The following is a 26,943-nucleotide window of genomic DNA, read 5'->3' as shown; positions in this document are numbered from 1 at the left end:
TTCTCATAATTGTCTTTAAATAAATTTACATTCTTAGCAGACAAATTCACCCCCAAGGATGGTGTGTTTTCTTTATTCCCATTGAACATTCCTTCACTGCTCTGACTGCAGGCTTCACAGCCGCCTCTGCTTCCTGGTCTGAAAAAGTCCAGCAGTAGAAAGTCACACCTATACCATACATTTAAAGCATATGACTCCCCCCCCAAAGGATTCTGGGAACTGCAGTTTGGGGTGCATGTTTCCATCGGGAGGAGCATAGAAAGAGGACGCTGTTCTTCAGTTTGTTAAACCTGAACCACTGATATATTACAAGTGAACTCTTTATGTACTGTGTTTGCTATGTTTAAGATAAAACCTATTTGGGAGAGAAACTACCTTTGCCATTTTTATGGATGTTTATTGTTGCCTTGGTGATATTATCCTGTGTTGTTCACTGCAGGTAGAAATCGCTGCCTTTTAGAGAAGCTTTTAGGGAAGCTCTAGGTTTAAGGTCACATTTAGATTTGACACCTTTGTTTTCCAGACGAAGTCTCTTGGGGTTGTCTTGAACTAAGGCCTATTTAGCATAGACCCACTAAAATTAATGAACCGAAGTTAGTCAATAAACTTCAGTGGGTCTACTTTGAGTAAGACTTGGTTGAAGACAACCCTTAGGACTGGTTTAAATTTAGCTGGCACGCTAGCAGAAACCAGTGCAATGGCTTCCGCTCGTGCAGTGGGGCTCCCTCCCCTCCATCTCCCCCAAATCCTCATCGGAGAGCTGGGAGAGCCCCCAAAAAGCACTTGGAAGAGAGGAGGAGGGGATCATTCTGTCTGACAAGCAAGTAGCGTGGCGTAGGGGGAAACTGTACCTGTTGCATTTCTTTCAGGCATGAGTTAAAGGCAACACACCATTATTGGGGTGGGGATTGTGATGCCTTTTAGGGTACTTCCAGAAACATGACAATGGGTTGTTATGGCAACAGGTTTTTCTTTTTTAAAAACTCATTGGATTTCCTTCAGGTAGGGTAAATCTGGATTAGATTGAGGAAAGCTAGGTACTGACATTTTAATGTTCACTATGTCATAAGGACACTGGAAATAATCATGGATGCATGTGGAGCACTGATACAGACCGATTTTTCTCTCGGCACTTAAAACAGTTTGAGTAGAGTGGTCGGATGGAAGGGGGAGCAGGGCTGCTATACCTGCTGCAATCCTGCTTTTCTGCATCTGTTAAAGGGGCCAGGAATCCTGCCCTCCTTTTCATCCCACCACCCTTCTTCTGAACCTCTCTTTCACTTTTGGTGTGGTTGCATGTAAGTCATGTGGACGGCTATAAAGGAGCAGCTTTTATAGAAACGTTTGAGGGAAATGGAATGTAAATGTTTAAAACAAGTCATGCATAAAAGTTAATATGCAAAATGTTGAGATTCTTAGGAAGCACTTTCCTGCCAGATCTCCTGTTGATCTGAGAGCCACATCTTGCTTGGAGTTGGTGTATATGTTCAAGCAGGGCACTTGATGCGCAGCAGAGGATATGAGGCAGCTTTAATGATCACAGTTTTACAAATAAAGAACAGAGACCCTTGACAACTGGATGAAAGACATGAATACTCTTCTACCCAGCACAGATAGAGAGGTATAGGGAAATGTGCAGAACTGCTTCCTGTTATGAATAGCTCATTCCACTGAATGGGACCTTGGCCCTCTGCCCCAAAGTCCTGGCCTGGCTGGCACCACACCAGAGTTCTGTCAAGGTAGGGACCATTGCGCAAGCTATTACAAATGTGAGTCCTGGGCACATTCCTGGTACTTTATTGGTAGTTATGATTTGGGGCCATAACATTAGAGTTGGCCTCAAGATCAGTGCTAATAAAGCTGAAATGGAACTAAAAGCTTCTTCCAAGCTGCTTATCGTTGTTTATCTTGAAATGGACTCAGTTCCCTCCTCGAAATGGCATTGGATAAGGTTTCAAGGGACTGCCTGTGATTCTTGTCAGCAGGAATATTGTGTGTTCAACCACTAAAGGATTAGGCTGCAGCTGGGCTATTTTAGGTCTCCCTCCAAGGAAAACTATATCACATACCAGACAGCTTTGCTTATTTGTTTTATTATTATTATTTTTAAAAAAGAATTCTTCATTCAGCAGGGGAAGAAACATCCTTTTCAACAGAGCAACAGAATGTTAATGTTGATGGTCCAAATGAAGTGCTTTTGCTTGAGTAAGGTAGTGGAAAGTGTGATAGTGTCTTAGCTCCAGGGTTTCTCCAGATAATTTAGGCTCTCTGACCTGGAAGCCATTTCCCTTGTTCTCAGATGAACAAGAGGGCATATCCATACTATGAACTAATAACAGTTCATAAATATGAGGAGGTTTTTCCTGTCAGTGTAATTGTTAAGACTTTCTCCAGAGAATTCTGAGAACTATACAACACCACAGTTAGAAAATCCATTCATATCTATGAGGCGGATTTTATATCCATTTAATTGTTAAGGTTTTCCCCAGAGAATTTTGGGAACTGAGAATTCTGAGAACTGGGAATCCTTTCAACACAGCTTCCTACCCCTGTCCAATAAGACTCTAAAATTGGGCCCTGACAGGAGTACAGACAGGCAACTGACAGGTCCAATGAAAGAGGTTGTGTGGGTTTTTAGATGAAGGTATAAGGTGTTTTATTCACTTTCGTTCGGTAAATTTGCCTACCACTGTTCACCTAATGGCGATTTACAGCACAATTAATCCCAACAATAATAAAACCATGATAAACCCATTTCAATAAAACTATGAAAAATGTCACATTCTTTAGAGATACCTGGGTTATTCTGTTGGTATGCTGGCTTGCATATGACTGGAACCAAACTGGATATTTTATTTCTTTTACTGGCTTCTCCTTTGGATTTGATGGATTTATATTTGAACATGGTTGTAAAACTCCTCTGAGGGGCAACTTAACCTAAAAAGTACTGTATACAGTATAAAAGCTTTTAAAACTAACAAATAGGGAATGGGTCTAGGAAAAGGAAGCATATTCTGCAGAGACTGTATTTGAAACTGGCTGGCTGTCTTTGGGATTTAGTGGTGCCCATCTTTGGTCTGGCTTTAAATTCCAGCTTGCCGATATAGTTCCTCATTCATGCAAAGCTATAAGGGAGATGATCTTCAAAGGCACTTTTGACAGTTGGGCTGTTTGATGTTAGTTATGCCTTTGACATTCTACCCTTCCCAACTTTAGAAAGACGTTAACTGCTTTCCCCCCTAACCACTGGGGTGAAATGCTGTTGTCTCAGCCATGAAGGTTGCATGCATACCTTTTAAGAGTCATTACTCTGCACTTCTGGAAGATTAGCCTGTGAGGCCGCCTCCTCCTCCTCCTCCTCCTTACATGAACACAGATGTTCTATTATACATCTAAGGCTGTGATCCTGTGCATGGTTACTTAGGAATTAGTGATGTTAATGGAACATCTGAGTAAATATTGGTTTGTGGACTGGACTCTAAGCCACCTCACCTCACCAGTTCCCAAGTATCGAAGTAAAACAACAGGACATTGCAGTTCAGGATTCAGTCCATTCAAATGCATTTTGAATGTTAATGTGCTATGATTTAAAAATATTCTGATGATAGATTTTCTGTCAGATACAGAGATTCCATCTGTTATGGGTGAGGCAGAACATGAAGTGAGATCAATGGAGTGACTCTGGATTAAAGTGGCGAATATGGCCCATAGTCAGCTGCTGCCAACAATGCATAGGATTTACTCCTGCGGTTGTTGGGAGTTAAAAATAAAAAGCTTAACTTTAAACAATAAAGCTTGCCTCTCCATTGAACTATTTGATAGTGGCCTTTGACAGAGCCATGTGTGGTTTGCTTTGATCTGTTCCCTATTGTTTCTTTTTTGCTTTTTTGTTTCAGATGTCAAATAACCCATGTGCCAGGTAACATTCCATGCATGCCTTGCCTGTCAACTGGCAGGTCTTGCAGAGTGACTCTGGACAGAAAGGAAGACTCCCTATCCCAGCCATGGCTGCACCAAGGAAAGGTTTAAGCGCCTCCCCTCCCGATGGTGGCTGGGGGTGGATGATTGTGATCGGCTGCTTCCTTGTTACTATCTGCACGAGAGCTGTAACAAGGTAAGGGCGTTTATGGGTGTGATTCTCCACCCAGCTTTTGTTGTTGTTATCCCCTGCTTGAAAGCGGTGGGAAATGCTACCTCGTGGTTCAGGAAGGGAGGATGTTAATTAATTTATCTGGACACTTCTTATCCACGTTATCTGCAGAATGATTACATCAGTCCACTGGATAGCTCAGTTGGTTAGAGCATGGTGCTGATAAAACCAAGGTCACAGGGACAGCCGCATAGTCCTGCATTGCGTGAGATTGGACTAAATGATCCTCAAAGTTCCTCCCAACTCTATGATTCTAAGTCTAATAACAGCAGGATTGCTTTGCTAAGGCAGCATTAAAAGTGTGTCACATACATTGAGAAAGACCCAGGTGGATCACCTGAGGGGAGTGCATTGAACTATGGATGTGACATCCCTCTGCATCCCTGATACATGATGGCACCTTCCTCTGCAGAGCCGCTAAGACATGTGGAGTTGTAGCCAGCTGTGTCATACTCTTGAGTACACCTACTGAACTTGTTGGCTTTGAGTTAGTCAACCCATAGAGCGGATGAGGGCCATCAAGCTGATACTGAATCCAGACAGGATGGGTTCCATCCAGATAAAGTGAGTGGATGGAGGCTTGCAACCAGTGCTGTTTGGACATGTACTTCCTCTGGAGGACAAAGAGTGGAATTCTGGAGTTCTCCATGCCAACTGGGGAAGCTCGAGTGGTGATAGCAGCCAGGAGTGTTTTTTACCAATTTAGACTGGTATGCCAACTGTGCACCAGTCTGACCTTGCCTCAGTTATCCAAGTGTTAGTGATATGCGGGCTGGATTTCTGCAACGTGCTTCACATAGGACTGTCTTTGAAGACTGCCAATAACATAAGAAGATCCCTGCTGGATCAGGCCAGTGCTCAATGTTCTCTTCTCGGTACAGCCAACCAGATGACTTCAATTGGTACAGAAAACAGCTGGCTGTGTCCTGTTAGGAGCGTGGCAATTGGTTCACGAGGCACTTATGCTGATTGCCAGTGCATTGCTAAGACCAATTCAAAATGAGGTGGTTACATTTATTTAAAAGGGAGCATTTTGCATCCCCATCAGGGCACGGGGCTGAAGCTTCTCTGCCCACCTCAGCACTGTGCCAACTTTTTCCCATTTTGCTGCCACCTTCAAAATTGGTGGGCTCTTGGGAATCTATTTTGAGCAGGACAGAAGAATTTGTGGGGGGCGGGGAGCAGATCAAACCATTGGGAATCAGAGTTAGGCACCTTAGCTTTGAAAACTTAAATGCTTCGGATCTGAGTTAATTCGAGGACTGCCTTTGCAGCCTGTCCATATGTTAAGATCTGCAACGGAGGCCCTCACATGCCTGCCACTGAGAGGGTGGAGAGCACAAGAGGGAGGCTACAGTGGCCTCACATTTCTAGAAACCCCATCGTCATACATATCCAGGAGAGCCCTGGATACCCTCCTTTGTTTCCTTCTGATTTCCTTCTGAGATTATTTTCCTGTAGCAGTTTTGCTTGGATAATTTATGTGTGCATTTCTTGCTTTGATTAATAAATGTGAGGTTTTAATTGCAATTGTACTGCATTGCATTTTCTTTTGTAATCTGCCTTTGCGGTGGTGGTGGTGTTTGACCTTTACAAGGCAATTTAAAAGTACTGTTTTTGGCATTGGATTTAGTAAAACTGCAGAATAAGCTCCTTTTCCAGACCTGGGCATAGCCTGGGGTGGGGACTTGTTAAGGAATACAAAGGTGCTGATGACCAATCAGATTCTTGAGGCTGAGCAAATGAGGTTGCCAGGTAACAGTGGGCGTGATGTCACCACAGGAGAAAATGTCCTTTTTTAAAAATAAGGCTTGGCTTGCATTTTTAGCAAGGGTTTGGGGGAAGAAGAAGGGTGGGGCTAGAGGTCATGTGGGCCGAGGGACGGACAAGCTCTATGGAGGAGACACAGGAATTATGTTTTGGTTGCCTTTAAATCCAGTGCTGTGTCGCTGTAGGAAGCAAGTCCCTCTTGAGATGTGATGCTCAGAACCCTCTCTCCATCCAGACTCAGGTGTAAATAACAAACCATATTTCATAAAGACCCTACAGCCTCCATTGTGCCCAAAGGAAACATAAGCCCTGGTTGGGTGCCAAGACCCTTGTATCTTGCACTGCTCAGCAGAAGTTGGGGTGGCCGATAACAGTACTTTAAATAACTAAAATTAGTCTTAGCACCCGAGGCCACAAGGGTCTTTTCTATACAATAACAGATTAAGCGGCTTATACAACTCGCTGCTCTTTCATCACATCCTAATCTTGCTGCCTGAGGCTTACTCTGCTTAGTGATAGCACTGGCCTAAGTTCACAACCTTTCCAAAAATTATGCAAGAGGATGGCAAATGGAAGAACCAAGGTGAGGACGACCTCTTGTTAGCACTGCCACCTTGTCAAAGTCTCTGCCTAATGAAATCCTGGCAAACCAGCTCCCCCTTGATTTTTCAAAGGTTGTCTTGCCCTGTACAGGTGACACCCAAAGGTGTTCTTGGCCCTCATGCATGTCAGTGGAGCACACGCAATCCCATTCCACCCCTGTCCCAAAGGACCCGTGCATTGGTGGTTGCACATCACTTGAATGCATGCAAAATTATTGCCACCTGTATTCTGAGTTGTTTTTGCCCCAACCGTTGTTAATGTTGATTGATTGGTTGCAATGTTGGTGTCAGGGAATGGTCTGAAGGCGAGTACTGGAGAATGCATTCTATGGCAGACCAGCTTCTCTCCAATGGAGAGCTGGAGGGGGAAGAGTCTCCCTCCTTGTCCACATGTTCAGAAGCAGAGAGAGAGACAGGAGCTGAACAGCTTAGGGAGGAGTATCTAGTTTCAACATAATGACAAGAGAACCAGAAGAGAGAGGGCATCGAGTCGAGACGTCTCTTGAGAGTGTAGGGGACCCCCCCCCCCGTTCACCATGGACTCAGAGGTCCAAATGTATCAGAGAGCAAAGGAGTCAGAGGGAGGGACAAACTTCCCATTGACACTCAAAATGCTGCGGAAGTCAGAAGGAGAATTTGATTTGCCAACTGTCCTCCTTGTGGAGAGCTGGAATAGAAGGACTATAAATCTATCAACTGCTCATTAATTCTTATCTGTGATGTTTCCGAAGGGAGGGGAGGACTCTCCATGCCTGACAGTTGGTGACTTTTTAAAAAAGTTATAATTTTGATGTGAGCCACCTTGTGCAGAACGTGACACATCAGTTTAGGAAATATTTCCCATGACCAAGACGCTTTGTAATATTATTTACACTTGTTCAAAAAGTAATTATTAATGAGACATGAGTGATGTCAGGCAAGTCCTCAAAAAACAGGGCAGAACCAAGAAACCTGCTGTCTCTCTGTCCCTCACATTGCCCACCGAGACAAAACAGCATACAGCTCATCAGGCATGTGCAGCAGTTCCATTGGATAGGGGTCTTTTTTATTGAACAAATATAATTTTGTTCCCACCAACCCAAGATGGGCAGAAACGTCGAGCCAAATATTTAACACTGAAGGCTGTGTCTGCTAACTTGTCTAGAGGAAAGAAACTGAAGCCTCAGAGCATGGACCAGGAGGAATATCCTGCAGCTATACCAAGTGTGACAGATGACACAACTGGGGAGCACATGAAAATGGGCCTCGGTGTTCCAGCCAAATCAGCTGGCACGGAAAGACAGCTCTGAGTTGTTTTTCAGAGGTGAATGTGTTTCAGTTAATGCTGTATCACGATGAGCTTGAAACAAACACTGCCATTAATCATCAGTTGTGCACACAAGGGCCCCTCGGAAGGGCAGTTTTCTGTCATGTTTGCAGTTTTCCTAGGAGGAAGCTTGTTTATCTGTATGAAGCAAGGGGAATGTCTTATCTAAAATGGAGAAAAGCCTTTTTAATCCACACCTCCTGTGTGTGTGTGTGTGTGTGTGTGTGTGTGTGTGTCTTGCACAGAACAGTGAAAACTGATGTATAGATCACAATAATCGGACATAAACATTATAAGCTTCAAGCTCCATTTCGTATTCCTTCATAAGAACCCCACTCAGTAGATCTGTGTTGTTCAGAACAATGCACCTGCGTGTACAGGCTTTGTGCATACCTGGGATAGGAGCTTTAGTCTGAGACTACACAAAAGACGGTCAGCCACCGTCACCCTCCTGTTTCTTACAGAAACAATCTTTCTCATTTCTCTTTGAGGGAAATATTTGAGGGCTTATTTGAAAGAAGGGGCCCAGTAACCCTCACAACAGGGTAAAACCCATGGCTAAATAGTCAATGTCCATTGGCCACAAGGACCATATTCTGCCTCCACAGTCAGACGCAGTAGGCCTCTGAGTGCCAGTTGCTAGGAAACACAAGTGAGGAGAGTGTTGTTGGGCTCAAGTTCTGCTGGTGGGTTTCCCAGAGGCATCTGGCTGGCCTCTATGAGAACAGGGTGCTGGAGTATATGGGCCATGGACCTGATCCAGCAGGGCTCTTCTTACTCTATTAAAAATAAGTCTCCCTGAAATAACAAACTGGGCCTTGAGCCCAAAGACATTCCAAGGCTCCTTGGTGCCCTCAAAGTGAAAACTAAATGGAGTCCACACACTGGTGAGGAGAAATAGACAATTTGACATTCTTTAATACTAATCTCCACCCCCCAAAAAAGAAATCTGTAAAATTTTCAGGTTTCCTTGCTTTGCTAATGGTAGGGCTGCTTGATTATCAGGAGTTACCAACCTTTTGCGACCTGGGGGCATATTTTCAAACCAAAGAAACTGTTGTTGGCAGCACACAGGGGCCCCAACTCTCACTTCCCCTACCCCCTTGAAAATCCCTCTGTGCCTGGGCATGGAAAAGGGTAAAAGAGTATTGGGAAATGATTGATAATGAATTGAAAAAAAAAGTTTAAAATTACTCCCCCTCCCAAAAAAACCCCAGAGTTCTTTCTGTTAGGGATAATTCAGACTGAAATTCCCATGTGTAAGAAAAGGTGGTTTATGTATGCACCAACTGTGGCCTATGCTTTGTTAGCCCAAAAATGGAAAACGAGCAAGGTCCCAACCAAAGAAAATTGGCAGTTTAAGTTGACAGGATATGCACAGCTTGCAGACTTAACATATAGAATAAGAGAACAAGAAGAACATACATTTAAAGAAGATTGGAAAAGGTTTATTGAATATATGGAAAATAATTGTGTACATCTGAAAATGCTGGCAGTATTAAGATAAATTCAATGGTGTAAATAAGTTTTGATGGATGTAATAATGGAAAACCGACTGGTATAGTTTTTGTAAAATATGCAGGGATATAAGATATGTAAAATGAACCGTGAAAAGAGAAGAAGGGAAGTTGGTGATATCTTAAGTATGTAAAATGTTTATCTGAAATTATAAAACAGGAAATTTAATAAAACACACATACACACAATCCCTCTGTGCCTCAATTTGGGGTTTTTTGGTTGAGCAGTGGGGAGTATTCTGTTGGCTAAAGGTCCATGAATGTTACTTAACTTTAGATAAATGATAGATAGATATAGATAGATAGATAGATGATAGATGATAGATGGATAGATAGATAGATAGATAGATTATAGATAGATAGATAGATGATAGATAGATAGATAGCTAGATAGATAGATAGATAGATGATAGAGATAGCTAATAGTGCTCATATTCATTTCTATTATTTCCATTCCTGCCCTCGGGTGAACACATGAATTATGGCAATTTCCACGCCACTTTCCCTTGCTTTGACATCCCTAGCTCAAAAAGCACAAGGAACTATGTTGAATCAACTCTCTGCCTTTCACTTGGAATCCACCATACATCTTAAGTTAGTTTCCATTTATTCTTTAACTGCAGTAGCTTAACATATTGAATTAAATGTGTGTGTGTGTGTGTGTTTTCCAGGTGCATCTCAATTTTTTTTGTGGAGTTCCAGACTTACTTTGCTCAAGATTATGCCCGGACAGCTTGGATCCATTCCATAGTAGACTGTGCTACAATGTTTTGTGGTGAGTATTTGGATCAATTGTGTGTATGGGTGAAGTACTTTTAGGCTGCAGTCGTATGCCTAAAAGTCTCATTCAATTCAGTAGGACTTCCTTCTGGGCAAATATGCATAAGATTGTGCTGCACGTCTCCTTTTAGTAACGGTTTGATACATAGTCATAAAAAACCAGAACTAAATGAGCAGAGTTTCTGGTTTAGACCTGCCTGATGATCAGAACAAGCAATTCCACACAATCTCTCTGGTTTCCAGTTGTTTCATTTCATTTATAGTGCACTGCTTTCCTGTTATGGTTTAAAATACACGATATGCATTTTAGTAATCAGGGAATCAAAGTTTAAGGCAGGTACTGATTGGAGAAACTTTTAGGATGCACTCCCATCACTTTGTTTTGGACTACAGTGGTACCTCTGCTTACGAATGTGATCTGTTTCAGGGTGTCGTTAGCACCCCAAAAGGTCCGTAAGTAGAGTGCTGCTACTGCACGTGCACAAAGCGCAATAGAGCGCTTCTGCACATGCATGAAACGCACAGATTGCTTTTGTGTGTGCGGCGAACCCAGAAGTAAACACTTCCAGGTTGGCCGTGTTTGTAACCTGAAAAGCCGCAACTTGAAGCAAATGTAACACGAGGTGTGACTGTAATTACACAAGCTGAAATGCAAAACTCACAGGGTACAATTCACTTCCTGGCCTCCGAATCCACATTTGCACAAGCAAAAGGGAATTGGCACTTCTTTCCATGAAAGACCTTTTGAAAAACGGTGGTATTTGACTTAAGTTTTATTCAGAGCAGACCTACTGAAATGAGTTAAGCCCATTCACTTCAGTGAGCCTACTCTGAATAACATTTAGTCGAACGCCACCCAGTGTGAACTTTCGTACGTTTGAAAAAATTCACAGACCAGCATGGAAAAAAGACAGAACAGATTTATGAATGGGTATGTTTAGAACTGAGACAGAGTAGAAACAGGCCAATCTGCTCATCCCAACTCACATCTATTGTCAAGTGTCACCTGGGAAGGGGATGTCATGGGTTCCTTTGACCCGTATGTCTATTGCTTCCCCATCTGCAAACCATCACTCACTGAGAATTCCCTTATGAGATAATCTCTACCCACATTTCATTTATGAGATGCACAGAGTCATTATGAGGCATAGAACCTATTCCCCCCCCCCCCCCCGTCCATCGGAGGATAACATTTCAACATAACTTAGGGAGTGTGTTATTAAGAAAAGAGCTGATCAAACCGATTCTGAGGAAAATACCTCGTAGTACAGACAACACCTATATCAGACACCTCTTAGCTGACAAAGAGCCCGAAATCAACAGGCCTCTGGCAAAGTACTGTTACATTGCAACAAGAATAAGACGAGCAATGATGTCAACAACGGAGTTCAAATTGTAAACATAGAAGGAACGATAATAAACAGTAGTGACACCTGAATTGAATTCTTAAAACCTTAAAAGTCGAAACCTGGTCATAAATATAAGCACCAATTCAATGAAATGGCCATATTTCCACTGTTATTTGTAGCACAATACTACTTATAATGCCATATTTTTTATAAATTGCTTTCTGGTCATTGACCGTATTAAAGATATTTGATTTGATTTTGTGTTATTAATTTAAATGCACAAATCACCTGGGCTCTAGAGTGGATGCCAATATTTTCTTTTACCCCCCTCCCCACCGTTCTTGATTTATTTTAATTTTTTTTTTGAGGGGAAACGGCCATGGTTGAAAGCTTTATGGAGGGTAGGTTGCAGAACCCATGGCAGCCTTTCTCTCTGTTTGATTTGGGAGCACCACAGATATGTGTGTATCCCTTTTTAGTACACAGAAATCTATCCCCAATGTGCATGCTTGTCCATGTGAAAGTACGTGTGTTCAAATGGAGATGCACCCCATTGACTGCCTTCATTTTCATTTTAAGCTCCACTGGGGAGTTTCATCAGCAATCACCTCTCCTGCCAAGTGGGCATCATTCTGGGAGGACTTCTTGCATCTGCTGGACTTATCCTGAGCTCCTTTGCCACAAGACTAGAGCATCTTTACCTTTCCTTAGGAATTCTTACAGGTATCATACTACTACTACTACTAGTACTACTACTACTGCTGTTATTATTGTAGCTTCAATACTATTATTCTCCATGCTTCAGGAACCTCCTCTGAGAGCCCAGTTCTGTGCATTTTTCTGGGAAATAGGCTCTGCTGCTTAATTCATTGAGACTTAACCCCAGATAGGCATCTAGAGAACTGCAACCTTGCAGCAGAGCTCCATGCATGTTGCTCAGGAGACTAATTTGACTTGTTTGTGTGTTGTGTGTGTTTAGGGCTGCAGCCGCTGCCCAAAATCCAGCTGGTCGTCCTAGTGCTGTTGCTTCACCAGAGGCACCCACTAATGGAGGACAAGAGGAGATGATGTTGGCTGATTCTCTCTCCACCTGCAGGCTCTGGTAGTCCCTGAAAATCTGTCTTGGAGGGTTGAGGGACCCCTCAGAGCATATTTGTGGGGGAACACTGAAGGCTGCAGAGAGGAGGAGAGATGGGGTGTGGGGTGTGTGTGGAAACTCTCCCCTCCTCCTCCATTAGTGGACATATCTGTTAATGGATCAGAATATCTTATGCTTTTACGTATGACCAGCTGTCTGTTTCCCAACTACGTATTTGAATTAGGACACCATAATTCCATTTTACAGATTGGGAACTGAGGTAAGGAGACAGTGACTTGAACAAAGCCATACAGTGAGAACCATAACTATGGTGAGATGTGGAGAGGGGAAAAGGAGGGAACCTGGTCAACAAAATCAGGAATATGAAGGAAACAATCAGAACAAAGCCAAGGTTACTTTTGAAAAAAATAATAATTCTGACTTGGATCCTCAGATTGCAAATTCAAATGTTGGAAATCACAATGGGATCTTAATTTTGAAATTCAGAAATGCAGGTTTGTTGTTTTGGTGGAATGCCATAATTGTGTGCCTATGACTGTTCAAATGTTGGTGTTACAATGTGAGGGTCACCAATGACACCTTTTGAAGTTCTGGTCAAATTTCCCACTGCTTCTCACTAAGATTCTCAAGTCTGTAGCTGAAAATTCTGCCTCTCAAACTCTGGATTCTGAAAATTCATCAGATTTCAAGTGATTACATGATTCCCCAATTAAAGGCCACACATTGTGACAGTGTGAAGTAAGCACACCAGTTAACCTTCTGTGGTTAATTCACTAAATTTAAATGTGGAACCAGCATCTTCAGCTGATTATATTGCCTGGGATCATCCCCAGTGAATTCAGCCGTGTGTGTGTGTGTTCGTGTGTGCGCATGTGTGTGTGTGTGTGAAATAACCTGCAATGTTCTGCTAGTTCGTTTTCTTAAAAAATGAGGAACGGAAATGTTTACACAGAAATTGCTGACTTGTTAAAACTCGCATTATAGCCACGGTGATGGGAGCTTAGTGCACAGACCCCTGCAGTTTAATAACAATTTTGTAGAAATGCTGTACTCAAATGCTGCCAATAGCTTGTTTGCTAAGAAAAAAAAGGTCCCTGTTATAGCACATATTGTGCGAGTGCTTCAGTATCAGCCTTCAGCTCAGCCTTTGCCCAAAAATAACCAGCACTTTGTACTAGCAGATTTCCTTCGTGCCTTGGCAGCTTCCTGAATGACAATTACTATGAGAACCGTCTATGGAACTCACTGCTACAAGATATGATGGCGAGCCCTCAGTTCAGTGTGCCTCTTGAACATAGCAAAAATCTGAGAGCAAACTATGGAAGGAGGGCTATTTTCTTTATGCTGATCTCATTGGCCTCTTGCATGGTTAACAGAGAAAAGAAACAGTGATGGAATCTGCATTGCTAACAAATCGTGTTTTGCTTGTGTTTGTGATTTTCTTCTTCCAGGCCTGGGATTTGCACTTTCTTATTCACCAGCCATAGCCATGGTGGGCAACTATTTCAACAAGAGGAAAGCCCTGGCTTATGGGATGGCCATGTCGGGCAGCGGCATTGGCACCTTCATCCTGGCCCCGGTGGTCCAGCTCCTAATTGAACAGTTTTCCTGGCGGGGAGCCTTGCTCATCCTGGGAGGTTTTGTTTTAAACCTCTGTGTCTGCGGTGCCTTGATGAGACCGGTTGCGGGCAAAGAGGACCGCAAGAGCGTGCTCGACTTCCCGGAGCAGGAGTTTGGGCCGGAAGCACAGAAGCAGGACTTGACGCAGTGGTCGGTCTGCTCCCCTCTGATCAAAGTCTGGTCCCACAAATACCTGTGCCAGTGCTCGTGGCAGGAGTACCACTTTCTGCTGATGCCGGACTTTGTGGTGCTCGCGGTGTCCGTCTTGTTCATGGCTTACGGCTGCAGCCCCCTCTTCGTTTACCTGGTGCCTTATGCCTTAAGGGTCGGGATGAGTCATCAGCAGGCGGCCTTCCTCATGTCCATCCTTGGGGTCGTCGACATCATTGGCAACATCACTTTTGGATGGCTGACAGATAGACGGTAATGGCCAAGAGCGATGACATAGAAAGCTGGGTGATGTGGGATGACGACCCCCATTGCATGCCCCACGGATTATTTTCCACGTTAAGAAGAGTGCATCTTTCCTTCCTCCCCCCTTCAGCATTAACAATTTTATTGTGGTATCCATTTTATTCAGTACATCTCGGACTGCGTGTCCCTGCTAAATATTACAGGCTAGTTGGGACAAGGGTGGCGCTGTGGTCTAAACCACTGAGCCTCTTGGGCTTGCTGATTGGAAGGTCGGCGGTTTGAATCCCCACAATGAGGTGAGCTCCCGTTGCTCTGTCCCAGCTCCTGCCAACCTAGCAGTTCGAAAGCATGCCAGTGCAAGTAGATAAATAGGTACTGGTGCAGCAGGAAGGTTTCAGTGTCCTCTGGCACTTGTCACGGTCCTCTGTGTGCCAGTAGCGGTTTAGTCCTGCTGGCCACATGACCTGGAAAACTGTCTGTGGACAAATGCCGGCTCCCTTGGCCTGAAAGTGAGATGAGTGCCACAACCCCATAGTCGCCTTTGACTGGACTTAACTGTCCAGGGGCCCTTTACCCTTTTATTACAGGCTAGAGTCCACAACCAAAGGAGACAAAAATCCAACAAATGCAACAGAGCATGTCCAGGCAGAAAACATGAGGATCAGCCCATGGAGTTGCCGATAGATAGATGATAGATAGATAGATAGATAGATAGATAGATAGATAGACAGACCCCAGCTACAGTGAAGATCACAGATATCAGATGAAATAAATATTACTTCATTGCAACTGACTCTCTTGTCTACTGCCTTGCAGGTGTTTGAAGAAGTATCGTTATGTTTGCTACTTCTTTGCGGTGGGGATGGATGGCCTGTGCTGCCTTTTCCTTCCGGTGCTCCAGAGCTTTCCGCTCCTTGTGCCTTTCTCCTTCACCTTCGGCTATTTCGATGGAGCCTACATCACGCTTCTCCCAGTGGTGACCGCGGACGTGGTGGGCACGGCTTCCTTGTCATCTGCCCTTGGGGTGGTGTACTTCCTTCATGCAATACCCTACCTAATCAGCCCACCTGTTGCAGGTCAGTTTTGTATGTGAATCGGCTTCCCTGGTTATGTATGAATCTCAAGTACATGGCTTTACCGACTCCTTCCTTTTCTTTCCAACTGCTGTTTGGATTCCTCTTGCACTAAACTGAACACCAGAGGGCAATACATTCCTTCTTTATGCAAGGCAAATGCAAGAAAGAGGACCCTAGAGAGGTCCAGTTAAGAGGGGAAAAAAAAAACAGCAGACACCATACTGCATTGTTGCAGTAATATGTGACAGATCTGAACAGAGTTCTTCATTGTCTTCTGGGTATTTTTCTTCATTCTCTCACTGTGAACTTTCAGTGCGAAATCACACCTTGTTTTCCTTAACTGCTCTAATGCAAAGGCCACCTGTGGATACTCTTGTGCTGCTATTTAGAAGTAGCGTTTGCCACTGCCACCAAATGTCTGTGTCAAGGCAACTCAAATTATCTGCCGAAGAAATTGGAACCAATCGCCTTATATGAGCTATGCAGACCAAACAGTCTGGCAGGTCTGGGTTTAAACTCTTACTCAGCTGTGAAGCTCATTGGGGGACTAGGACTCAGTCACTCTCAGCCTGACCCCTCCTCATGGGATTGTTCTGAGGACAAAGCGGGGCAACCCACATCCATGCAGACGACCATGGGATACAGAGGTTGTTGATAATAGCTCCTGCTGCTTCTAGTTGCATTGTACCTAGCAACGTAGAGAGTGGAAGCCCTGCCTGTCATATTGCTCAGCATGTCCTCTGGCTTTCGAGATTTCACCAGGTACCATCAACACATTTTCAAGGATGACCTTTGCAGCCATAAGGGTTAGGTGCTCCCTAACGCATAGGGACGCAGGTGGTGCTGTGGATTAAACCACAGAGCCTAGGACTTGCCTATCAGAAGGCCTATCAGAAGGTCGGCGGTTCGAATCCCCGCGACGGGGTGCACTGCTCTGGTTCACCAGAAGAGGCTTAGTCATGCTGGCCACATGACCTGGAAGCTGTACGCCAGCTCCCTCGGCCAATAAAGTGAGATGAGCGCCGCAACCCGAGTCGGTCACGACTGGACCTAATGGTCAGGCGTCCCTTTATCTTTACCTTTTAATGCATTCTTAATATTGTACACTGCCCTGGAATCATTTGATAAAGGGCGGTATATAAATTGAAATAATAATAATAATAATAATAATAATAATAATAATAATAATAATAATAATAATGGCAGCAATGTTGTATCTTTCCCTACAGGTTGGCTTGTGGACACAACTGGCAACTACATGGCCTCGTTTCTGCTGTGTGGGTTTTCCATGATATTCAGCTCGATGCTACTGTGTTGCGCAAGACTAGCCAAGAAGGCGAAACGGACTCCCTTGAGGCCTGGGGCCAAGCAACCAAGCTGGACAAATGGAGCCATTGTCTATTCTGTAACTAGAGAATTAGATCCCAGAGGTGTGGAGCTGCTGGCCAGTGAGGCAAACAGTTATAGCAAAAGATGACAACGTGCTTGGAAGGGCCCTCCCCCTCTCCTTAGCGTACCCAATAACCTTTTGCTAAGATAGTTTTTTGTTAAGTCTTGCTACACTATTTGAAGATGTTCCTCCCCACTGGAAGAAAGGAGAGAAGGAATGCGCCTTTGCATGGGACTTTTGTTTTCTGTCCTTTCAGCAGGTAAAAAGCCTGTGCCCTAATGAGGGTAGCAGAGAAGTAGGAAGTTCTTCTCTGAGGCTGTAGTTAAGATAGTTTCTATCGCAGTGCCGGGGGAGGTTGAGGGTGGCCCTGTATGCACAAAGAAGGCAAACTAGACATTCAAATAGATGATAAAACTGTGTGTAAAACAGTGTTGACACAGTAAAAAGCCTTTTAATTTTGCACGTGGCTGCTCTTGTCTGGAATAAGCAGGGATGAAAAATGGTTAAATGTGTTCTTTGGTTAACTCTGAAAATCAACAGATGGTTACTGACTTCTGCAAAGGAACTCAGCTGCAGAACTGCTGCTTTATACTGTGGTTAACTTCATTTCAAAAGGTCACAAAATATGCTTTATGATGTGCCTGGATTTGATAAACAACTGGGTTGTGGCTTTTGGAAGGCTGGTGATTCTCACAGGTTTCTTCTTTAAAACACCTGAAAACAATTTGTAGTAATCAGAGGGAATGAATGGAAGGAACGAATTTCCATTTGAAAAAACTCATAGCGAAGCTGGCTCTAGTATCACAAGGCGTTCTTGCGACATTGCTGGTATGGAGGCAGCTTTCTACTGAGCAATACTGAGCTTTTGCAGTATTGATGCGCAAAGTAAACACACTCAAATATCTTGAGTACATGCATCCAACCATGTGGGTTCTTGCTTGTGATGTAGCCACTTAAGTGCAGTTGTCTATGGTAAGCTTCGCCCTCTTGTTTGGGAAGCATAATACAATGAAAGGGGCCTTCGTTAAATTTAACTAAGGTTTGTTCCTATATTTTAAAGCCTTTTTGATTTCCTAAAAGGCAGTTAATTTTAGCTTTGAAATTCTTTGTGTGCTTGTTCTGCTCAGTTGCACACATATTAAAACCCAGAGAACGTTCATTGTTGATGAGTGCATGCTAGAGATGGGGGAGAAATGAGTTCAGTTTGCAGTTGATGCAGATGAATTCTTCATTCCTTCAGTGAATGCATCCGATGTTAATAATGCAGGTGGCACTGTGGTCTAAACCACTGAGTCTCTTGGGCTTGCCGATCAAAAGGTCAGGGGTTCGAATCCCCGTGATGGAGTGAGTTCCTGTTGCTCTGTCCCAGCTCACGCCAACCTAGCAGTTCGAAAGCACACCAGTGCAAGTAGATAAATAGGTACCGTTGTAGTGGGAAATTAAACTGTTTCCATGAGCTCTGGCTTCCATCACAGTGTTCCATTGCACCAGAAGCAGTTTAGTCATGCTGGCCACATGACACAGAAAGCTGTCTATGGACAAACGCCGGCTCCCTCACCTGAAAGCGAGATGAGCACTGCATCCCATAGTTGCCTTTGACTGGACTTAACTGTCCAGGGGTCCTTTACCTTTACCTTTTTTTTAATAATGAACATTCTCTGGGTTCAGATGATCTTGATAGTGAACAGACGCAGTTTACACTTCCTGAACAATACGTGAGCTGAAACACAGTGCTCCTTAAAAATTTGCATCTTTTGCCTTGTATTTCTCCAACGGAGAATGTGTACAGTACATGTGATTGAAAAGTGCACGTGGAATGCATATATTAGCGAAATCCAGCCCCTGCCCAACAAAGATGCTTTCTGTCAGAAGAAAACTGCTTGACAAAATGCATATACTAAGCAGAATTATGCAGCACAAATGGAAGGTATTTCTCTGCGTTCCAGCCACATCTCCTGCTTAATACCACAACAATTATAAACCATTGCAGTGACTCTGTTTCTAGGCGTAGCTGGCCACATTTCCTTGTTCATGATGCAGTTATGTGGGTGCAACCTGTTTGTGTGAGGCAGCTCTCTATCTGCAGTTGTGGTCACTTCAAGTAACCTGTTTTGTGGCATGGCTGGAATCTGCACATCTGTACTGAAGTGGTTTTATATATATAACTTCCCACGTAGGTGGCAAATGGTTTTGCATTGTTCACAGTTGGTGTGTTTTGGGCCTTGCCTGTTCTATTGGCCAAAAATAAGAATAAGAATTCTAGTACATGATTACCTACATGCAGGAGAGACATTCCAATAATGGTTGATCTTACAAATGGCTACTAGACCTCTTCAAGGTTCCTTTTAAAGCAAACCATGAGGAAACTTTTTTGGTCACTCAAGGGTAATCCATGAGGTGACACATGCTGGTGGTGTGCAGAGCCAGAGAATTAAGTGGGTGGGACTGTCTCTTCTTCCTCTTCCTCCTCCTCTTCTTCCAACCTTCTTTCTTTTCCCTCCCTCCTTACCCAGCAGGCTTTGGGGACTGGTGATGGGGACCAGATCAATCTAAACTGACTGCTTGCAGAGGGGATTCACCTGTTAAACATGTAAAGCCAACATGTTCTCAAAAGAAACTTTGGGAGCCATCACCCCAATTATATAAGGAACTCACTATTGATCTTTGAACATGTCTGTTGTCACCACTTGGACATTCCACTGCTAGCTGCTAAAAACCGATGATTTTCTGAGCTAATCCTTCCATTGTAAATCAGAGTCTGTTGCATAAATAGCTAGGCAATTTAATATTAAATTAACAGCTTGCTTTCATCAGTTTCAAAAGGTTAATCAGTATAAAAATTTCCGAACCAAACCAGTGATCAAAGACTGAACACACACTTCCCCAAAGCTACATTGGGCTAAATATTCTACTGAATTTAATTGTGTTCGTGAGTAACTCAGGGGAGTTAGTGCCTGCAGTCCATGCAGTGTGCATGCCCCAGCCACAGCGAAGTTATCAGTTGCTCTTCCTTTCACAAAGATGTTCAGATCTCACACGACACACAGTCCTGTATTGCCGGGGCTGGCAGGTAGACATCTGGTGCTGCCACAAGGATACAGCTCATTGTTTCCTCCATACAACTTTTCACAGTATGCTTTCCTAAGGCCCTGCTAGGTAGCCAACACAGCTTCCTCCAGGTGTTATAGGTAACAACTCCCACTAGGCCTTGACAGCTTGTGTTGGCTGGGGTGGATGGGAATTGGAGGGTATCCAGTTGGCCAGGGCTGCGTTAGTACAGAAATATTTTTCTGTCCTGAGAGAATGAGTAGGTTTTCACAGTAGCCCATTTAGCTCAGCACAACTTTGGGGCAATGTTTTAGCACCCGTGTTACAAATCTTTGAACACCTGCAGTGAACACTATTCCACAGAATGGACTTATAAATTTGCATTTCAGCTTAGTTGGCAGAACACGAGACTCTTGATCTCAGGGTTGTGAGTTTGAGCTCCATGTTGGGCCTAAGATTCCTGCATTGCAGGGGGTTGGACTCAGGGTCCCTTCCAGCTTTACAGTTCTGTGATCTATGAAAATGCTATTAAATAATAGTTATTAAAGAATAAGTACAACGAGCAACAGACTAGAATGAGACACCAGAAACAACAGTGTTTCATTTGAAATGCTTGAAGGCTGGTACAAATATTCCGGCTGTGTCTGTCTTTAAATTTACTCCCTTTAAATGTACTCCCCTGCACAACCAACCTACAATCTCTGTTGCACCTGGCATCTCATTTTCTACTGCACAGCAGAGGACTGTAAACAAATTGTGAGTACTGTGAACACGGTCACAGAATTCATACCAGAAGTCAATCCTATTGGGAGGCTAAGGATGGAGATGGCCACTATTGCTACACAAAAGCCTCCCGTTTATTTACATCACCCTTATGATAAACATTCCAGCTTCTAGCTACCAATTTTACAATTGCAGATTTCAGTTTGAAACTTCAAATGTGGAAGATGAGCCATTAAATGCCCGAATTGAGCTCAACAATTCTTTGCTGTGACCAAAGTATTGTAGTCTGTAAGTTCCTGGTTCAGTATTGCTTTGAATGTGCCATTGTAATTGAGATGTGCTTCGTCCCCAGTTGCCTTTTTGCCAGATGAACCTGGTTGGGAGAGCGAGGGTGATGGATTAAGCCAAGTCAGAGAATACACAAGCAACAGTTACCAGAAAAGTACATTTCATAGGGCAAAATATTCCTACAGTTCAATGATTCTATGGGAGAAAGGGACACGATGGATCCCTGTTGTGTGCTTCCCAGTCCCTTGTCTTCAGGAAAGGATTGGGAAATGAGATTGCATGCAGGCAATTACCGGTATTAGTTTTTTATTGGAACGTAGGCAAGCTAATGACTATGGGATGTCCAGATCGCTATTTGAAATGTCACAGTTTGCATTTTATGGTGTCTGCTTCCTATGCCCAACTGGGATGAGCAAGGGCCCTGATATTACAAGCAACAAATTTCAAATTAGATGTTGAGACATTTAAAGCCATAATTGCTGAAGGTTAACATAATATACCTATATATAAGCCAATTCATCGACTTCGTATTTTCACATTTATATTTCCCGTTTCTACTGTATGAAACAGGCTGCATCAGTGATAATTTTGCACAAAAAGGAATGCAGTTGCCTGGTGGCCCCCAAATTGATAAAAGATTGCACCAAGCAAGCCTCGCTGGGAAGTGCATTACACAAATCTGGAAGCAGAGGTGCATGCCATTGCTTTTGGAGGACATACTCAAGAACAAGCTACATGACACATGGGGAGGCTTCGAAAGAAAAATTCCCTCCCAGGTTGTGGTCCCAATAAAAACCACTGCTCTGTAAATTGCTGTTTGGAATGGAATAGAAGCTCTCACTGGAACCAAGAAGAACTTGCATCTTGTACCAAGGAATTTTCGTCAGTACTTTGGCAGAGAAGCATAAGGGTTAAATCTCCCTGCCTACAATTGTCCCCTTCCTGATTGTCTCCCTCTTAAAGATGCTATTTGCATTTTAAAAAAGAGGATTGTTGCAACCTGCAAGCAATGCTTTTAGGATTGTGAAAAGGTTGGCCCACAGCAGTTTGAGGAAAATGTAACTCCTGCCAGTTCTCTGTATTATTATTTTTTAATCGGCTCACCTGGTGTCCCATGAGGCATCATCATGCACTACTTGCCAACTTCTGGAAGCATTGTCAAATTTCTCTACTATGAGAAATGTGAAACTGGTCTGGAAAAAAAAAGTTTACAGAACAGTGACCCAGAGATTATCACGAGAAGCATGAGATGAGACTTGCCTCTGCAGAGGCGCGTTGGCATAAATGTTTTTTTTCCAAACAATGTGTTTTTAAAGTTCCCAGTGCTATTCCTTCCTCACCTTTGTTTCCTCTCGGTATCCCTTATGCTCCCATATTTCTTGCACCTCAAATCTCTGCACATAAATGCAGGGAGATGGGGGGGGGGGGCTGGAAACCAACAAACCCAGAAAAAACCTGTCCCTGAAGATTCTTACCATATTTGCCGCAGAATTCCTTGGATTTGCACCAACAAAATGAACATCGACAATTTCGCCCTGAGGTGTGAGAGAGAGAATTGTTCTTGAGGAAACGAACGCTATGTTGTGTGTACACACCACACCACACTGCTCCTGTGCAAGGAGGTCAGGTGATTATCGCTACTTCCATCTGAGCACTAGGGTGGTGTTTGTTCAGCTCCTACTATAGTAAAGGTAAAGGTAAAGGTACCCCTGCCCGTACGGGCCAGTCTTGACAGACTCTGGGGTTGTGCGCCCATCTCACTCAAGAGGCCAGGGGCCAGCGCTGTCCGGAGACACTTCCGGGTCACGTGGCCAGCGTGACATCGCTGCTCTGGCGAGCCAGAGCCGCACACGGAAACGCCGTTTACCTTCCCGCTGGTAAGCGGTCCCTATTTACCTACTTGCACCCGGAGGTGCTTTCGAACTGCTAGGTTGGCAGGCACTGGGACCGAGCAGCGGGAGCGCACCCCGCCGCAGGGATTCGAACCGCCGACCTTTCGATCGGCAAGTCCTAGGCGCTGAGGCTTTAACCCACAGCGCCACCTGCGTCCCTCCCACTATAGTAGCAGCCATTAAACAGACATAAAGGAATGTGCTGTATTGTACAGTGGCTTTGAAAAGAGGGTGGGGTTATTTCTCTGTTGTACAAATGTTGCTGTTTTGGTTCAATAAAGAACTCAGAGGAATGGAGGGTAGTGGCTATATTTTTACCTTTTTTTGGGGGGGGGTTAAACATTATTTTCGTAATTTCTTTCGTATGTTTTTCATTTGTATTTTGTTAATTCAGATTTAGTTCTTCTGTATTTCAAAATTCAGATTGCATTTCAGAAGCTAACTTTGCACAGATCTGTGCAGTAGGCCAAAAAAAGTCCACTTCCAACATAAAAGCATGGGGGGGGGGGAACACTCCTTCAGTTGCCCAACTTTCATCATGTGTGTGTTGGAGTAGAGTGTATGTGTGTGTGGAGCTAAATAATTCTGGAAAGGGTGTGTGTGGAAAAAGAAGGCTGCAAATAATTAATGAAAAAAGTGTTTGGGGTTATCTCATTTGGAGTTCTTTTGGTTCATGTCTATTTAATCCAATATGAATATTAATGGGGCTACTACCATTCTAACTTCTAATTCTATTTCCTAAATGCATATCCTTAATTAGTATATTTGATGTAAGTTAAGAAATTGCATAATTTCCATGTTCAAAATGGTACAAAGAAGAACATCATAGTATTTTATTTTTTAAAAAATGGTATACATACCACCTTGTACGTTGACCGTGCATCTTGTACGACGTCCCCAAATTTGCTACCAAGTGGTTTTGCATCACGAACAGGAAGCAAAAAGTTCAGGCTTATGTTGAAAATGACTGGCTCTGGGAGTTTGGGCAAGTCCGGAACAGTATCCTGAAATGAGTTAAATTTGCTTTGAAATGGCAATGGTCTGTTGCGTCTTAATGATGTCCAGTGGTACCTCGGGTTACATACGCTTCAGGTTACATACGCTTCAGGTTACAGACTCCGCTAATCCAGAAATAGTACCTCGGGTTAAGAACTTTGTTTCAGGATGAGAACAGAAATCGTGCTCCGGCGGCGCAGCGGCGGCAGCAGCAGCAGCAAGAGGCCGCATTAGCTAAAGTGGTGCTTCAGGTTAAGAACAGTTTCAGGTTAAGAACGGACCTCCGGAATGAATTAAGTTCCTAACCCGAGGTACCACTGTACATGCATGGAAAAGGGAAGAGGCAAGAGCTTAGCGCTGCCACCATCTACCTAATGGTAGAGCCGGTCCTAAATACTGAGCGTCCAAGCTGCATTACGAAATAGCCCTTGAAGAACATAAAAGAAAAGACCGCACTTCTGTTTCAATTAAATATAGAGCAGGGGTGTCAAACTCAAATTCATTGGGGGCCGCATCAGCAGTTTGGTCACCCTCAAAGGGCCGGTTGTATCTGTAGGACTATGTGTCCGCTCTTTATTATCATAAATTATTGTCACTGCATTCAATTATTACTGTTTTTTGTAATAATGTAGATGGTCCAGAAGGATGTTATGGCCGATTGTATCAAAGGCCGCTGAGAGATCCAGCAGAACTAGGAAACAAAGTTGTTACAAAGAATGAGCCCTAATGAGACGATTGCTGCAATCCTATGTGCATTTACTTGAAACTCCTGTCGAAGAAAGTGAGGCTGGCTTCTGAGTAAACATACACGGCATGGGGCTGTAAATAAAATGTGTGTGTGGGAGAGAGAGAGAGAGAGAGAGAGAGAGAGAGAGAGAGCTCTGACAGGAAAGCATCAACATGCCTTGTGCACTCTCATTTTCCTTGGCTAATTCCCCTGCCCCCCCCCCCCCCATCTCGGGGTGCCATTGCATAGTGCAAAAGGCGAAAGAGCACGAGCACGCTGCCTGCAACTGGATCTCCGGCTTTTTCCTTTCCTTCCCCGAGACGGGAGGGAAAAATCAAGACGGAGCTGCTGGCAGGGCGGAGAGCGAGCCGCCCAATTGTGTGACCGAGTGATGGAAGGGCTGCAAGGAGCCGCAGTCCGATCTCCTCCCAGGAATGTGCCAGCGGGACTGACACGTGCCGGACAGGGAGAACCGCCCAGCGCCGCTGCGCGGGTGCGGAGTCCAACTTGTGGAACTGAGATAGAGAGCCGGGCGCCAGATCGCCTTCCTTGCTTGGCTTGCCACGAAATTGCAAGAGGAGGAGGAGGAAGGCGGCGGTGGGGTGCAGGGAGTGGAGGGGGTGCCAGGGAACACAGCCCCCTCCCATCACGACCATCATCATCGCCGCCCCCACTTTACATTTATTTTAAGGGTGTTTGGAGTGCGCGCGCGCCTCTCTCTCTCTCCCACTTCCCCCCCCCCCCACACCAGCCACCCCATATTCCCAAAGAACACGGGCATCGTAGGTCCTGGAAAGGCTGGCCGTGCAAAGATGGAGAGGGAGGCGAAATGAAGAGGAAGGGAAGGGAAATGAAGAGGAAGGGAAGGGAAATGAAGAGGAAGAGGCTGGTGAAATCCAGCGCGGAGGAGAAGAGGATGCCTCCCGCAGGGCGAGTTTGCACACTGGGATCCAGCATCCCCGGAGAAGATCTAAGGCTGGAATAAAAAAGTTTCTCCGAGGAGAAAGACTCCCCCTCCGCGGCGCGGAGAGACCTGGCCTTCCGCTTGCTCTTTTTGAGCAGTGAGCGGGAGAGAGAAGCAAGCTGCCCGCCTCGCTTCAGCCCCCGACGACGAAGGCGCAAGTTGAGAGACACGGGGACATTTGAAGCAGCAGCCACGTCCTTAAGAGCGACGGGGGGAGGCGAGTAGGGAGCCGCACCATGTAAACTTTATTGTGTAAAAAAAAAAAACACACAAGCGAGAATAAAAGGTGAAGGCTGGTGGCCGGCGGCGGCTACACGGGCCACATGACGAGGTCTGGCGGGCTGGATTTGGCCCGCGGGCCTTGTGTCTGACACCCGTGATATAGAGAGTCCCATTTGTACAGCTCAACAATTACCTTAGCAATAGCCCTGGCCAGAGCACGGAATGACTGGATGTAAGCAGAAAGGGTGTGTGGTCCAAAAATGGTGGATGCTCCTTCGTATCGTTGAACCTGTGAAGTGACATAGGAAAACACCTGAGTTCTGGGCTGGCATCAAGGGCCTCAGAACTTGCCAAAGTGCCCTGCCTGTCCCTGCTGCTGCTGGTGGCTTCTTCTGGAGACGTGCTGAAGTTGCCATGTGACCCCTGTAAGCTAGGCAGAGGCAGGGTGGCATCTTCCTGTTTTGCCTCAGGTGGTGAAGGAGGACCGGCTGCTCTGATCTGGCTTCTGCGCGCAAGGACAAGGAACAATAACCTCCACTCCCTGTGGGAGTGTAATGAGGTGTAGTGGCATCAACAGAAAAACAGGGAGCAGGCCCTCTGGGGTTTATTGTTGTTTCATGCTCCTGCTAAATTACTAGATGACAGGCACCTTGGGAAAGTGCCTTTTTATGCACATGGGGCTTCCAATCTATCCACAATTTTTCTGGAGGTAATTTTGAGTCATTCATTTGCTGGTGTGGGTGTTAATGAGTTTGCAGCTGTAATGAAAGATGGTCAGATATGAAAGAAAAAGAAATTTTGTACGAGGGTGGCGCCAGTTTATTTACCTGGTATTCTTCGTAAGTAGTTACATAGTGGGTATAAATATTACACAGTCCCGAAAGTATAATGTTCATTCCTGGTTTCCCTTGACTCTCAAATTCCTAAGAAACAGGTGCACAAATGAGTCAATCGGCATGAAGCAGAAGAACTAATTACTATTCAGAACTAATGACCTTGGGATTCAATCA

The 26,943-nt window shown here is 44.4% G+C and overlaps 2 protein-coding genes across 7 annotated transcripts in view; one reads left to right on the top strand and one right to left on the bottom strand.

Moving 5' to 3' along the window:
• Positions 1–20,683, top strand: part of SLC16A12 (solute carrier family 16 member 12) — a 45,116-nt gene extending 24,433 nt beyond the window's left edge. For both annotated transcript variants that reach the window (XM_083740916.1, XM_083740915.1), the window contains 6 exons: positions 3,897–4,114; positions 10,017–10,120; positions 12,054–12,197; positions 14,025–14,616; positions 15,424–15,683; positions 16,913–20,683. In XM_083740916.1, coding sequence (XP_083597042.1) covers positions 3,930–4,114; positions 10,017–10,120; positions 12,054–12,197; positions 14,025–14,616; positions 15,424–15,683; positions 16,913–17,160 — 1,533 coding nt within the window. In that variant the 5' untranslated portion in view covers positions 3,897–3,929 and the 3' untranslated portion in view covers positions 17,161–20,683. The remainder of the gene's footprint in view (positions 1–3,896; positions 4,115–10,016; positions 10,121–12,053; positions 12,198–14,024; positions 14,617–15,423; positions 15,684–16,912) is intronic.
• The window catches only part of ASAH2 (N-acylsphingosine amidohydrolase 2), a 39,196-nt gene continuing 32,087 nt past the window's right edge, over positions 19,835–26,943 (bottom strand). For all 5 annotated transcript variants that reach the window (XM_083740884.1, XM_083740883.1, XM_083740887.1 and 2 more), the window contains 6 exons: positions 26,761–26,856; positions 26,127–26,222; positions 23,885–24,028; positions 22,608–22,667; positions 22,237–22,325; positions 19,835–21,217 (listed from right to left, as the gene is read on the bottom strand). In XM_083740884.1, coding sequence (XP_083597010.1) covers positions 21,043–21,217; positions 22,237–22,325; positions 22,608–22,667; positions 23,885–24,028; positions 26,127–26,222; positions 26,761–26,856 — 660 coding nt within the window. In that variant the 3' untranslated portion in view covers positions 19,835–21,042. The remainder of the gene's footprint in view (positions 21,218–22,236; positions 22,326–22,607; positions 22,668–23,884; positions 24,029–26,126; positions 26,223–26,760; positions 26,857–26,943) is intronic.

The sequence above is a fragment of the Podarcis gaigeae genome, assembly GCF_964106915.1.
Source record: "Podarcis gaigeae genome assembly, chromosome: 5".
Lineage (NCBI taxonomy): Eukaryota > Metazoa > Chordata > Lepidosauria > Squamata > Lacertidae > Podarcis > Podarcis gaigeae.
The sequence above is the reverse complement of the archived record's forward strand: the minus strand, read 5'-3'. Positions and strand labels throughout refer to the sequence as shown.